The sequence below is a fragment of the Procambarus clarkii genome, chromosome 58 (genome assembly GCF_040958095.1).
Source record: "Procambarus clarkii isolate CNS0578487 chromosome 58, FALCON_Pclarkii_2.0, whole genome shotgun sequence".
NCBI lineage: Eukaryota > Metazoa > Arthropoda > Malacostraca > Decapoda > Cambaridae > Procambarus > Procambarus clarkii.
In genome coordinates, this window is record NC_091207.1 from 23,845,250 (window position 1) to 23,860,510 (window position 15,261).

The 15,261-nt window shown below is 36.9% G+C and overlaps 1 protein-coding gene across 1 annotated transcript; it reads left to right on the top strand.

Moving 5' to 3' along the window:
- The first annotated feature begins 1,360 nt into the window (after positions 1-1,360).
- LOC123767915 (glutathione S-transferase C-terminal domain-containing protein homolog) lies at positions 1,361-14,997 on the top strand. The gene is made up of 5 exons (XM_069306784.1): positions 1,361-1,868; positions 3,010-3,158; positions 6,399-6,492; positions 8,702-8,861; positions 12,898-14,997. Exons 1-5 carry the CDS (start codon positions 1,816-1,818, stop codon positions 14,728-14,730), a joined length of 2,289 nt encoding a protein of 762 aa, XP_069162885.1. The 5' UTR covers positions 1,361-1,815; the 3' UTR covers positions 14,731-14,997.
- Positions 14,998-15,261: the final 264 nt, after the last annotated feature.

The following is a 15,261-nucleotide window of genomic DNA, read 5'->3' on the forward strand; positions in this document are numbered from 1 at the left end:
AAGTTAGTTGTAAATGATAATGTAAAAATAGCCACTGAGAACTGATGAGTTGCCCAAGACTTTTGCTCGTAAAGAGGGAATTGATTACAAACTTGAACTGCCTTTGAGCAGCCTGAGGGCAGCAATATCCTAGGAACATCAACTAAATTTCGGAGACTTGAGGCAAAGTGAAATTCACACCAATTACTCCATCTATCATCATTCTATTATGCAGGAAGAACCGCACGTCTATGGGTCATCCAATAATGTTAGCAGACTTCTAGATGTTACCATTGCTAGGCTTAGGCTCGGCTACAAGTACCTCTGGGAGTTTGTAACATCTGCTGATGTAGATTTGACTAAATGTAAACTCTGTCAGCAGAACTATTCGCGTACTTTGCGTCATTATATAATGGAATGTGAAAAAATCGCGGAATTTAGAGATAACACCATCAATAGTGTTCAAGATATGTGTAAGTACTTCATTCATAATGATGTGCTGCTCGAAATCTTAGCGAAGTATCCAAAATTTGCTTACTGTAGGTAATGCATGCACATGACTGTAAAGCTGCCGCCCAGTTGGGTGGGTGTGCAGCAAGACTAGTAACTGTGTGACTCACCATAGATGAAAAGTGCCTTGTATAGTGACTGTTGTGAGCCTCTTGTTGATCACTTGTGACACAAAGTTTATTGATGTGTGTATTTGTGTAGGTGATTAGATATGTATGTGTATGTATATATGTATACGTATATATATATGTACATGTATGTATGAGAGTCTGTACATGTATATATAATATTAATAATTTTGTAACTAGCGTCACAAATTGTTATTTGCTTAGCTAAACGAACTAGAGGGTTCAGTTCCTGAACCGATTATGTGCCTCTGTAATCCTTTACACCACCACCGATGGGTATCGGGTGCATAATAAAGAAAGAAATTGAATTGAATTGGTCTGATTAAGACTTTATGACCATGTAATCTATGTTTTGCTCCACTACTTACTGGTTGAGTATGGGGTGCATAACAAATAATAGCCTCCTTCAGGGGCGCCTTGTTTCTAAACGTGTTAGTCTTAAATCCTTTAATCTCAAATCTTGCTACAATGTACCTCTTAATATATGTTATGTACTCTCGCAACCCAATGTACCTTCTTGTATATAAATAAATAGATTTCAACTGTAAGGGGGTATGGTTTGCACCTTGTTATTCTAATAATAGATAAATAATTCTAATAATGGAAGCGCTAATTATATGAACAAGTTCCATGTATTTATTCAGACGAGAACAACAGCGAACACAAACCAGCGCATATACGAACGGAATGGTTTGTATGTACAAACTTCTCAGTGAACGAAGTTGTTTCTAGCCCGGTATCCGAAATTGCAGTATACGACTTGACCAGTCCCCCAACAAACGACAGAGAGTGTGATCAACAAGAGTTTGTCCTTGTAAAGTATGTGGCCGCGAGACTAAGAAGAAGGCCTAAGGAGATCGTAGGGTCTGTGGCCTGAAGAGACTATAGGGACCTCCATCCCTCTGCTATTTCCTGGTATCGGGCAGCTGGGGGCGCATCCCATCCCTTGATAGTCGTCGCCCCTAAATCAGGAACAACACATCACCAATTGTCCTGGCATTAGGAAACCACAAAGAGGCGAGCAGAGTGCGTTGTTATTTATCTCCCACACTAGTAAAGGAGACTTGAGTATTGAAGAGGCGTTAGCTTAATTAAGGAATCAGCATGTCGAGGTGGCTGAGCCGAGGAATGTTAGCTAGTTGGAAGCCCCACTAGGTCAGCTGATGAGTATTAACCGAGGTGGCGACCAGCTGACGAAATGGTGAAGTGGATGAAGTGCACGTTGCTGAGGGTGTTGGTGTGGTCAGCCGGGTGAGTGAGTCTTGGTGCTGCTCCACCTCGCTCGTTTGCTCACTCATTCTTTTTCCATGCTCATTCATCTCATACAAGCGAATATTGTTCGCTTCTGTAGTCCACTTCATTCATTCATTCATCTTTACTCGTTGTTGACACTATCCACTGTCAGGATTTACATTGTCATATAATTAACTGAGACAATCCACTGCTTCCTTCAGTCAACTTCTTCACCTAGCCACTGCTGCTGCTTTAGGTCCCAGCACATTGATGTCATCCCACCTCTTTGCTTACTTCTGCAATGATGTCAACCTCCTGCATGCATGAAGAGAGGAGAAACAAGGTAGACATGATCACCACATACAAAATCTATACTTGGAGAAATAGGCAGGACAGACTATTTAGCATAGATGGTACAAGAACAAGGGAGACACATACAGAAATAAGTTCCCAAATGAGCTACAGTATCTAGGTTGTGAACAATTGGAATACATTTAGAAGTGGTGGCAGCAACCTCCATTCACAGCTTTAAATGTAGATATGACAGATCTCAAAATGCTCTGTATCCTTCACATCAGTCATTTAAGTGTTGAGAGGTAGGATCCAAGAGTTGTAAGCTCATTTCCCCAAGCACAACTTGGTAAGTACAGGTACTATATTGAAAAATTAAATAAAGATTCATCTGAATTATTTAATAAAACTAGGCCTAGTAGCCTACTGGACACTACAACCACACCTGCACCTAGTTTCACAGTTTTGATGGAGGCCAAAACCCTTCAGTAGTTTCAAAGCGTTATGGGACAGAGTACTCGGGAAGACGGGAACATCACAAGCATAAGCTCTCATCCTGTAAGCTACACTTAGGGTAACTACCAAACACACATGGTATGAGCAGTTACAAATAAAATAGTTAGGAACACGTGTGGTTGTATAGTATCCAGCAGGTCACTTACTTTCTCATGTTCAGACCTGAAAATGGCATTTCAGTTGCTTTTAACTTTTCATTGCTTAGATTTTTATATCAGACTTATATTGTACATCATAGAATATGATATGCAGTGTATTTCGATAACAATAGACTAGTAACCATACTTTAAGAGTTTTTACCTTCCTGAGATTTTGTCATTGGTAATTGCTTTATTAAATTGAAAACTTCCAGATTAACTTTGGGAGCGCTGATAATTGAGAGCTATGTGTTAGCACCTGCAGTGGAGCAGCCCGAGGAGCTGATCTCGCGTGTCAACGCTCACGACTTGTGCTGGATCAGTGAGGATTATGATCCTTTGGACGACTGCCAGAGATGTTCACGTTAGTTGGGAAGACTGTTGTATTTTTTTTTTTATTATTGCTACTACCTTTTTGTAAATTTGAATGATAAAACAGACCTATAAAGATGCTTCTAAAGTTTGTCATAGATTCAAAATAAAGTTTATTTAGTTTCATTAGACACGTTGACACACTATTTTAGACACCTTATTTCATATCCTTAGACTACATATTCAACAACATCTGTATATATTCTCATTCTTCCCCAACCCTATATGGAAGTTGGGCTTTTTTTTTTTTCAACACTTCCTTCCATCCAGCTTGCTTGTTTTAGTCTTCCACTTTGTTTCCAGTCTCTGATACTCTTTCTCTGTTACAAGTTTCCCACATTTCCTCTACCTTCTTCTAAATCCTTTATTTTTCTATTTTTAAATTTTCTATTTTTTCATAAACATTTTCATATACTGTACAGTGGTACCTTTGTTTACGAATTTAATCCGATCCCAGAGACGGCTTGTAGCCTGAAAATTTGTAACCTGAAGCGAATTTTCCCATAAGAAATAATGTAAATTCAATTAATCCGTTCCACACTCCCAAAAATATTAACTTCAAATACATTTTATACATAATAAACACAAATATTTTGTACTATAGTATGTACAAGTTATAGCTTACCTTTACTGATGACTCTTGTTGGTGTATGGAAGATGGTGAGGAGGGGGAGAGGTGTTAGTGTTTAGGAAGGGGAGTCCCCTTCCATTATAACATCAGGAGGTGATGACATCTCTGAGGTACTCTCTCTCCTACATTTTGCCTGCAAACAACTAGGACCTGGTTGTGGCTCACTACTTGCTTTTCTCACTAAGAACCGTTCCATAGAGACTTGTTTTTCCTCTATGGTCATTTTCACATGTGTTTTCTTAGGTTGAACTGTACCACTGACTTTCTTGGGACCCATGGCATGGTACTGTATATAATAATTACTTTTATGTTTAGAAACAAAAAAAAAGGTGAAAAACAATTAAATTCTTTACAAAGAATTCAAGCGCGATTGTCACTACGCGGGAGGCACTGTTACTGAGCGCGGTCGCCTGTTCCACCAGGAACCATGTGCTCGGTCGACCCATACGTGTATTAACAAACTCACAACTCGAGGTAAAGTTTGTAAATTGAAGTGAATGTTACAAAGAAATTAAGCTCGTAACCCGAAAAATTTGTAAATAGGGGCATTCTTAAGCCAAACTTACGAATGTCCACTGAACTTCATATATGAAGTACAGTGTCTGTATATGAAAATGTCTTCATAAACATTATCATTAATTTGTTTATTTAACTAATATCGCCACATTCCAAGAGTTCATACAGCCCTTTTCATGATTTTGCTTGTCACCTGTTTTTCTATTCAATATTTGGTACTATTTCTTTAAGTTGTATGTTATTTTAGGACTGGTTATCAGAACTATGTTGTGTTCAAGATATCAATGCTGTATAGGTTCCAACCTGTTTCTTTCCAAAATCTTCTAAATCTGCAGCATGCACTGCCCATTACTCACCAGAAAAACTGCAACCAAATGAAAAAATTCATGGCTTGCAAAAACATACTCAGAGTAGTCAACAAGAAACATTAATATGAAAGAGATATATACGATAGGTTCAGAGTCAAACAAACAAAAGGAAACATGAAAAAAAAGGAAACGTGAACAAATAATTATTAATGTAAAATAATTTCCAGGATCTAACAAACACAAAATACACATGAAACTCCTCCAAGGTCATAGAACTTTAATGCTGTCACAAAGCTTTAAAAACTTCTCAGCAATAGGGACAAACCTTGCCAGAAATATTCCAGGGACCCAGACCATGCAGCATGAATTGGTAGACATCTAACAGCTATTCTCACGTCTTCCCAGCTTGGCATCTTTTAATAATTACTTATTCTGCCCCTCTTACCTATTTCTAACCAATCTCTCTGATATTGTGTACACAATAAACACATCTGATACCAAAGTAAAACAATGTTGAAATATCAATCATGATATACCAAAATGCTGCTTGAAGGCTCTCGGCAGCAATTTCTTTACTCCAACAAATCGTGTAACTCCAAATTGTCAAAGATGTGCTTGCAAAATCCAAAGGTAGGCCAGTAGACAAAAAAAGTGATCCCCATGGGCTAGATAATTACTGACCAATATCTAATTTACCAACTTCATGAAACAAGTATATACCAGTACAGTATATAGTACTGTAAGCCTAGCCTAGCTTATACCTATACTTATATAGCAGCTGCATATATATATATTATAGTTGCTACTTAATTTTTAACAGGATACTATTCCCAACCAGTACAGCTTCAGACCTTAATGGGGCACAAAATTATGCCAGAGTTAAACTGCTTGACTAATAATACTAGGCATTCAACAAGAATGTATACTTAATTGCTGTCAATATTGATTTAAGTATCCCTGCAATAGTCTACAGTAATTTGTTTTTTCATATATGGTACTATATATGTATTTGAACTACAACCTATCAGAAGAAATGCCTGAAGACTCTATTGCCTATTAAAAGGGCTCACCATAGCCTGTGCTACTTGGAACTTCTTGTTCCAAGTAGCTGAATCTAAAACAACAACTGAGAGAAACTATAACATTTGGTTTGCTCTTATGCACTTGAACCATATCTGATTCATGACTTAATTCAGAGCTTTACATTATTATTGATTGTGATAGTACTTCATTCATGACTACATAATCATTCATTCATTGTGTTAGGACGATACAGTACTGCAGAATAGTGTATTCATGATTTTACATTATCATGAAATGTGCTGTATTATTATTTATGTACTGTGTTATTATTCATGTGTTGTATTATTATTCATTGTTTGGCTTCACATTATTATTATTTTCTCTGGTACTGTATTACTATATTGGTGACTGATTTAACATTATCATTCTCTGTTCATTTTTCTTGTTCCATTACATTTGACCCTCAAAAATCTCTACAGTAATTAATTTACAGTTACTTGCATGTTAATCATGTGTTTCTTAAATTTTTCTTGACATCTTTTAGTCAGCTGAATTGTTCATCCTGGATGACATGGCCCCATCTCTCTCATCTCGACCTTCTCATCACATTGGAGTCACCTGTCATTTCTACCTCTCAGGACTATGTCTTATATAGGTTTCCACACCTCAGTCTTTGCTAGAATTCTGGACCCTCTCTCTTATTTCTGTTTGAAGTTTAATTGCCAACTGGTAATTTATTTCATTCTGATTACAGATGTTGAGAGAAATTTTATTGTGCCAGCACTCTGTCAGCTGACAGGCTACAGGCAGAAAGTGCAGTGTTACTTTTCTGGAGAAGCGTATCGCAGGTAAGACATCTCTTCTGGTGCCCCTCTAATTTTAGTCTTGTGTGTGTGTGTGTGTTAAGAAAATAAGATGTACTTTTAATATTCATAAAAAACTTTTATAACCTTATCATTATTATTATAAATAAGCATTAAAAAAATTTGACCAGTATGCATGCAGTTTCTATTGCACGAGTTAAGCTATTAGTTGAATATAACATCCTTCATGGCTTGGACACAGATAATGTGCCAGATAAATGATCCTAATTGGCATAAGGAATTACCTAAAATGGCCAAATAACTTTGTAATTTTATCAGATATTTCATCGTAATGCATGAATGACATGATATTGTAGATAAACTATTAAAAAATAAAAAGCCAATCAAAAAGCCAGAATTGTTGTAGATATTTATTTGTGCCATAGTTAACCAATTCGTTTTTCTGGTTAGGGCCTAAAAAATAATAATACCCATTCCTATTGATATTTATGCAACTCATTCGTGTAAAATCTGGATTTCTCCAAAAATGCCCTTATCTGAAAGTATTTTTCTGAGCATAACCCCTTGGAATGTGCAAGGGTTACATCAAGCATTATCTATGTACTGTACTAAAAAAAACAATAAAAAGTTTTTGTTCCAGTTCCTACATTGTTTAAAACCATTCCCTGAGCATAACAAAAATTCACACTAAATTATATCACCTTTCAAGATGTTTGCTTTTAATCCAATTTGTTTCCAAATTGATGCCTGTTATGATTGGCATTTTGTGTTTTTTTTCGTACTGTACTTGGTTCAGTTCATTCTTTAATTTTTTATTTGGAATAATAGTTCCAGTCTCAAGTTTCAGTGTGTATGAGGAATTTCCCCACTTGCTTTGGTTTATATTAGCTAGTCACTTTCTCCTCTTTTGTTCCAGGTTTGCTCTTTCTGTGGCTTGCTGGGTTTCCTGAGACAACTTGACTTTATGATATCTCCCTGCCTATTCTCATAATTTGATAACCAAAAGTTTAAAGTGGTTTTGCATAATCAGAAGTGTCAGAACTAGAGTCACCCCACCCAACCTTTTGGGCCTGATGCTCATTATTCCCAGGAAGCATTAATATTGCTCTGATTTAATTTCACTAAACAACCATCGGGTTTACAGGCTCCCTTTCCAGCACTGCTTTGGGTTGATCCTCAGGGGAGGGGGTTCTCTTCAGCCTTTCTCTGGGTTTGGTCAAGCCTTCCCTCTGCTTTCCTTTCTTTTGGTCAGCTCATTTTGCCACAACTGTTGAGCGAGGTTGGTGTTGTGCCTTCATCTTGCAGTTTCTTCTTCCTCCCTCCCTCCAGCCCTGAGTTGGCAAAACTTTAAGTAGGTTTTGCCAACTCAGAGCTGTGTGTTTACTCAGTCTCCAGGTTGGAATGCTTCTCATCGCATATGTACTCACTTCTTGGTAATTCTGACATCTGGGGAATATTCGAATGATATTCTCAGTTGTATGTATAGGTGTCCCTGTTGAGATTTTGTTTTGTTTTGTATCTTCCACGGGCCTTCTTGAGGGTTACCTTGTTGCTTCTGGGCATTGCGCCTAGTAGAGTACATTTCCATGGGATATGCTGCCATTTCCATTTCCATGCTGCCACTTCTTGGGCTGAGAAGCTGCCTTCTGCCTGAAACTAAAGATAGGTAACATCAATCTCATTCACCATCCCTTAGCTTAATTTGTAGCAGAATTTCAGTTGCATTGGCTATAGTAATTTAGGGCATATTAATAGAAAAGAAAATGTTAACTATAAAAGTGACCTTTTAAGGTAATCCAGCCTAGCCATTGCCATTTACTGCTACATTGAAACAATCATACTGTGCTGGTTATTACGTTTGTATTCCTCTGTGTAAAACTGATACCTTGTTCTCCATGGAATTGCTTGAGTAATAAGCTTGGAGAGAGAAATGGTTTTCGTACTTCTGTGAAGCAGTGTTTGTGACTTCATCATACATAATCCACATGTGTATCCTTAATTAACATGAAATAAATGTATGTAGAAGAGTAGTATAAACCAGCTGTGTACAATGACTCCTTTGGCTTTGTGCTTCATTTGGTGTGTGTGTGCATGAAAGGCACTATTTATTACAAATATTATCCAAATGAGCTAGATTAACCACTCCCCTCTTCTAGGAGATAATGGTGTATGTTGCATTTTCTGTGAGAAGGGGTTTAAATAAGTCTCATTATATATGACCTTTCATTTTTAGCTGTGAGGTGTTAGTGTGGCAAGAGGAGTTTCAATTTTGGCTCTTCGAGGGATTAGTTGCTGCCATTGGTGTAATAGCAGGTCTCTCAACAGCTTTGAGATATCAGAAGCTTCGTTCACAAGGGCGTTTGAATCCATATCTTTTAGCAAGAACATCAGTGTAAGGTAAGTTCTTGGTATGCAGTAATGATTTTGTGACAAGAGACTTTTTATTTTGTTTAGGAATTCATTCATAAACAATGCAAAATTGTTTTAACTTTGTGTAACAAAGAATTTTTTGGCCTGGGAAGTAGGTGTTATTTTCTTATTGCTTATGCCTCCAAAGTTTAGAAAATGGATTTTAGTCACCTCAAATTTTTAGTCCCTTTGACATTTGCCAAAGGCAGCTTAAGGAAAATGTCTTGAAGGGAACTGTACCTGAAAGCTACCAAGCATACGAAACAGTGTGTCACAGCTCAAGGTTAGGAGTCAACAGCCTTCAAGAGCCTTGAAAACAGTCTTTTCTCAGCAGTCTTGAGGCAAAGCTCAAAGGAAAATTTGAGGGGAATAAAAGCCATTTTCTATTCTTTGGAGGCATAGGTAATCAGAAAATAACACTACCTAGAAACAAAATTTTTTTATGATTCAACAAACATCAATTTGATGAATCTCCAATTGGAACACACACTTTTCATGCCGGATTTACTCGCCCAATTAGATGAACAAGAAGCAGGGGATTTGTGGATTTGCTTAGGATGTTAGGACTGAGTTCACAGATGGAGGCAACATTACAAAAAAATAGTTGTTCTGCTAGTGTTAGGGAGGTTACAGTGCATAGTGCACCAGGACACTGTGCATGACCTGTTACATCTCTTGCCACATTCGGAAAGTGCTGATATACTCGTGTGGTTTGCTTGTGGTCACATGCTTGTTGACGGTAGTAGTTTATCTCCTGTTTCAGCAGGAGCAATGCTTTTTTCCTTAACTGATCCAGCCTTCCTTATTGGTATCACTTTCTTTGGGCTTCTGCAGGGTTTCTTTGCCTGCTGTGGTTCTTTGTGTGGCTCCAACATAACTGTTTGGGGGGCTTGAGGAACACTCCTGACTGGTAGTGTATCACTGTGATGAAGTTAGTTTTTGCGTGTCTGGGTTGTGAGGGGGGATGGTTCCTTTGTTTTACTTTCTGCCCTGGTTGTGGGCTGAGGTGTCTAGTAGGTTTTCTGATGTCACGCAATCTGCCTTGTGAAATGAATTGTGTACCCCAAGCTATTCAGTCGTTGTACTACAGGCATCACTGTGTAGTGCCTAGTGTTTTTAGGGTGTGTATTTCTGCCCTCCCATCCTGCTTGTCTTAGGTTGTCTGGTTGGTTGGTCCAGTTAAACAACCAATCTTTTTGCCTTCCATTGGTTGGCAGGTGGTTGTTCTGTTTTTAGAGTCATTGCCTTCATTGCAGGGTGAGGCCTGTTTTTTTTTTTTTTTTTTTTTTGTAATTAGGTAGGGCTTCTTTTTTTCCACCTGAATTCACAGTATGGGATTCGTTATAGTGTCTCGTCATGTGGGGTTGTGGTCTCTGCCTGTTTGTTTCTGGATTGGCCCAATTCTCTTCAAAATTTACTTGCAAATATCTTAATAAATTACTAGTATTTGCTCTTGATTTTATTATTACTGAACAAACCAAAAATAGTAGTATCATAAATTTATAATCCTGTCTAAAATTTACATTAAGCATTTGCACCTGCAACTTACAGTCATAGCAATATCTGGAGAAATATCTATACAGTACATAAGGCCACTTGCCTTGTGGTAAAAATTTGAGTAAATTAAATTTAGGCACTACTACTCATGGGTTTCCTCTCAATATGTGCAAAACCTATCTAGTAAACTTTTCAAACTGCACTTTCTACAGTAACAAAAATTAATTTATTGATTAACACTGCAAGTACACACACTCATCCGTACTAACTTCTCAAAACATACAATTATCTTATTGACTGTATTTCAGAATGATCACATACTCCTACTAACCACTGTCTAAAGCATGTATTAATCTTTCCTAGCCAATTTAAATCATGCACACTCATTCTTACAGTCAAGGGTGCAAGGATTTTTTTTTTTTGTAGCTAAAACATGATAGAATGGCTGTTCATGAAGACAAGGGATTTTTATATGAAGGATGGCATTATGGGAACTGTCAGGATCACCGTGGCACTAAGCATATAAAAGGAAGTTAGCCAATATAGCATCTCTACTTAACTTTACTATAGAAGTCCCAGTTTTCTGAAGTCCACCACAAATTAATGTACAGTACAATACTGTACTTATATATACAGTTATTGTACACCTTGATCAATCTTTCAGGACTTTAAATGGAGCAATACTTCACATGTAGGCAAGTGCCCACATTTCTACCTTAATTACTCTACTGTATTGTAGTTGAACTGTTATTGTTCTTTGAATGTTTTAAAAGGACCGTTGAGGTGACCAGTTACTTGGACATATGATTTAATCCTTAAACTGCTCAAATCATCTCTTAAGTGATGGGCCCATTATGCTTCAGTTTCCTAAAGAGGATTTAAGGTGCCCCATTCATTTTAATAGTTTCACCCAACATAGGAGGACATCATTTGACACAAGAGACCTCTGTCAATCATTTGTCACATTTGGAAAAAATCCTGAGTTCCTTAACTACTGTGCTGCGCCAACCGAGAAATCTCGTTCTGAGAGTTGTTCTATTTTTTTTTTTAATTGGGCTATATTTTAATGTTTTTTATTGTTTTCATCACTCTTTGTGTTTTAAAATGACAATAGTTGAGTTTGGAAACATTTTGACATTAACTTTACCTGAACATTTATAAAAACAACAAAAATATGTCCTTAACAATTGCACTATGAAGTTTTTGCCAAAAATAAATGCGCAGTACAGGGGTTAATTTGCTTCCAGGGCTTTAGTAAAAATATGCGAACCATGTCTGGTGCATCACCATCCAGTGTCTGAATGTGCAAAGCAGCCATGCTAGGAACCATTGAACTTTTAAAAAGAGCAAATGAGTGATTTCCATGTATGTATTTAATAGACAAAATGTGTGCTATGTGCAATTATAAGATTTAGGCTTGTATGTACACTTTATATTAGTATGAATAAATACAGGGTATGCATATATTTATACACATAATACAAGAATAATTACAAAAAATAGTGATTTGGTTATGCACTAAATGCATTTGCATTTGGTTATGATTTAAGTATTCATTTATAAAAATGAAACAAAAAATTTAAGAATTTTCATGTCATTTTTCTAAGTGGATACCCAGTACTTATGCATTTATTCACGTATATCTGTACATTCAATACTTATACAGTATTTTCAAAGTCATATATAATGAAAACCACTATTGACATATCAATACAACAAATTAGAATAAAACTAAATAAATAGACTGAGAAACAATGAAAATATATCGACAAAGTTATTCCTGTCCGGCACCGTGTCTCATTTTCACCAGAAAACCACAAATTCTCCCGGCCACTACAGCTAAACCACGATAGATAAACATTTTAATTGAATTTTCATGTTTTCTGTATGCTAATTAACAATGTAAAAAAAAAATTAAGACTTTTTCATGCTCATGCCAAAACAGGAACAGAAATAATATGTGCAGTTTAAGGGTTGCTTAGACTCTTTCCATCTCTTAGATCTATTCACCTACAATAATATCAGCCCAAACACTTATGATGCCAATATCTGTTTTACGTGCTATACTTCCTAAATACAAATTCTTCTGAACATTTCACACAATTCTGTCAACTCCATACATGCTTGTTACTCTAGTGTCGCTCAATTTTTTTTTTTTTTTTTGTCGAGTACAGTACCATGTCTTTACATGGAATACAGTTCCATGTCCATAAGCATTATGTACTTGCAATCTTTATCACAGGCCTTCTCCACTAGCTATCCTCATTGTAGATATCTGTTTCATGCAAGCTCTTTCATCATGGAACCTACATTGTTCTTGGTTTAATCTCTGTTGCAGATTTCTTGTACAGTACTCTTCCAGTCACTGTTCTGCAATATAGTTGACGTATTCACAGTAGTGTATTGTATTTAAAATTTTGACTTGGCACATATTCTCTTTATTTGTATAGTGTCAGTCACATATACATATAAATTATGACAATATATAAATGTAATTATTTATATACAGCCATTGTTTTTCAGTGCCACATTAACATTTGGATATTCGGTATGGAGCACGATAACCTGTATCTGGAAGGGAGAAAAGACGGCGAGGAGTTGTGGGTTTCTAGTGAAACTCTTATAGCTCTGTTCACTCTGCAATATTGCTATAACCCAGCTGTGAATGTGGTGCTGGTAGAGAAACAAAAGCACGGTGAGTCTTTTGTTGATACTTTATGCTCGGAAGAGGATCCCTGGTTCCCAGTAATTACGAGTAGTTTGAATTTTGAAATAATAATAAAAGATGAAAATGATTGCCCAGATATGATTAAAAAATGTATGCTGCCAGCAGTTATGATGGTATCACAACATTGGTGTGTAGCAGGCTTATGTTCTTCGCTGAGGTTTATTTTGAATCGGACAATTGATGTACACCCAAAACATTACTGCAAGGGCCTGTTAGGGTTTAGAGGAGGTTGTTTACAGGCATGTGCTGAAGTCAGTGTGTGGACAAAGTTTTGTGAAGTGGAAACAATTAAAATGCTTAAAACAGTTTTCAAGGGTGGGTATAATTACAGTGGAAAGATTGAATTGCCAAAAGAGATATTGAGATATGAGCACCACCTGCAGCACCCACCTATCCTTCACAATGCTCTCAAGAAGAAACAAGAGCACATCAGAAGCACAGTCCGTGATAAAAGTGAGCAGCAAGAGCTTTGTCAGAAAAGAATGGATGAACTGCCACAGTTAGAACACAAATATGCAGAAGGATTAGACATGACCTTGGCAGACACTGTACTTTTTGCTAGTTTCCACATAATTCTATCAAAGTTACAAACTTTAGTGGGCATGCAGAAAATGCTGGATGTGTTTCCTTTAGTTGTTGGGTGGTATAAACTCATTTCAAGTGATTGTCATGTTCAAAAGGCATTACCCGTTCTCCAGAAGACCTTGTCTCACATATCTGCAGAACAAATTGTTATTACTCCTGGGGAATTTGTAATTCCCAAAATTCCATACGAGAGCATTTATAAAAGTGATCCCGAGAGGTATAAGCCTCGTTGGAGGGCATTTACACATCAAGATGACATAGAAAAAGTTTTAAAGATCACAGAAGAGGCAGCCATTGAACCAGTTTTTGATGATCATCCTTCAGATGGCATCTCACTTCCTTGGTCATCATTTCCATCAGCAGTAAGCCCACAAGAGGGTCAACTTCCTTTATCTAGACTTAATAGAAAGTGTCAGCAACTCGAAAATGTTGTTTCTGCTGTAAAGTCTATTACTAAAAAAGGTGATGTGATAGTTGACTTTTGTGCTGGGGGAGGTCATGTCGGCATAGTTGCAGCTTACTGTCTTCCAGAATGCAAGGTGTTACTAGTTGAGAATAAAGAGGCTTCATTAGTGCGGGCTAAGATGCGAGTTGAAGCCTTAGAATTAAAAAATGTTGAATTTATACAGTGTAATCTTGATTATTTTAAAGGTCACTTTAATATAGGAGTCTCCCTACATGCATGTGGAGTCGCAACTGATTTGGTGATGCTTAAATGCCTGAAACAAAAGGCTGCATTTATTTGCAGTCCATGCTGCTATGGGGCAGTTCAACCAAATCACATTCTTAAGTATCCCCGTAGTGAGCGCTTTTCTCGTCTGCCTCTTACTTTAAATGAGTACCTTACTCTAGGTCATGCTGCAGATCAAACTCATGATGAAAGCAATCCCAAAACTGGACAGGGTCAGTTATGTATGAAACTAATAGACACTGACAGACTACTACTAGCACAATCACTCGGCTATAATACAAAACTGGTATGTATGGAGCCAGAAACATGCTCTCCAAAAAATCACCTTCTGATTGGAGTTCTAAACAATTAACATTTGAACAGTTTATCGATAATTTTTTATTAATTATTTTATTATTTTTAATTAGTAATTATTCCAAAATGTGACTTAATCTCTTAATTTCTTTTTGAAATCTACAGTATATACAGTATGACCTTGATTATCAAGCAGAAGCATAAACAATAAATCTGAAAATTAAAATATATTTTTTATACAATTTTCTAATAGAAAATATGACCCAAGTAGCTCGATACTAGGAATTTTATGTATTTTATTCACAAATTAAAAGTATGTATATAATTATGCACCTATTTTTCCCCCTTTAATTTTTTTTAATAATGCTTTTCTGTGGGGAGCCTCTACGGCTCCCCGGAGCTTACCGAGCTGATATGTACTGTATGTATTAGACCATGGCATCAGTCGATGGAGTTCTTGCCTACCAGAGACCACGAGCCAGAACCTGGCCCCCTCAGAGAGGCACAAGGAGCAATGGCCTATGGAAATCTCCAATTTGTTTGGAAGCATTCCATATTTGCCATTGACCGGGGGATTTGGCATCCAGCA

What these genes read in the sequence shown, in the direction of transcription:
- LOC123767915 (XM_069306784.1), top strand. Translation starts at nt 1,816, where the DNA reads ATGGTGAAGTGGATGAAGTGCACGTTGCTGAGGGTGTTGGTGTGGTCA. An exon ending in GTGTTGGTGTGGTCAGCCGG is followed by an intron (nt 1,869 to 3,009) that starts GTGAGTGAGTCT and finishes GAAAACTTCCAG; the next exon opens with ATTAACTTTGGGAGCGCTGA. An exon ending in CGACTGCCAGAGATGTTCAC is followed by an intron (nt 3,159 to 6,398) that starts GTTAGTTGGGAA and finishes TTCTGATTACAG; the next exon opens with ATGTTGAGAGAAATTTTATT.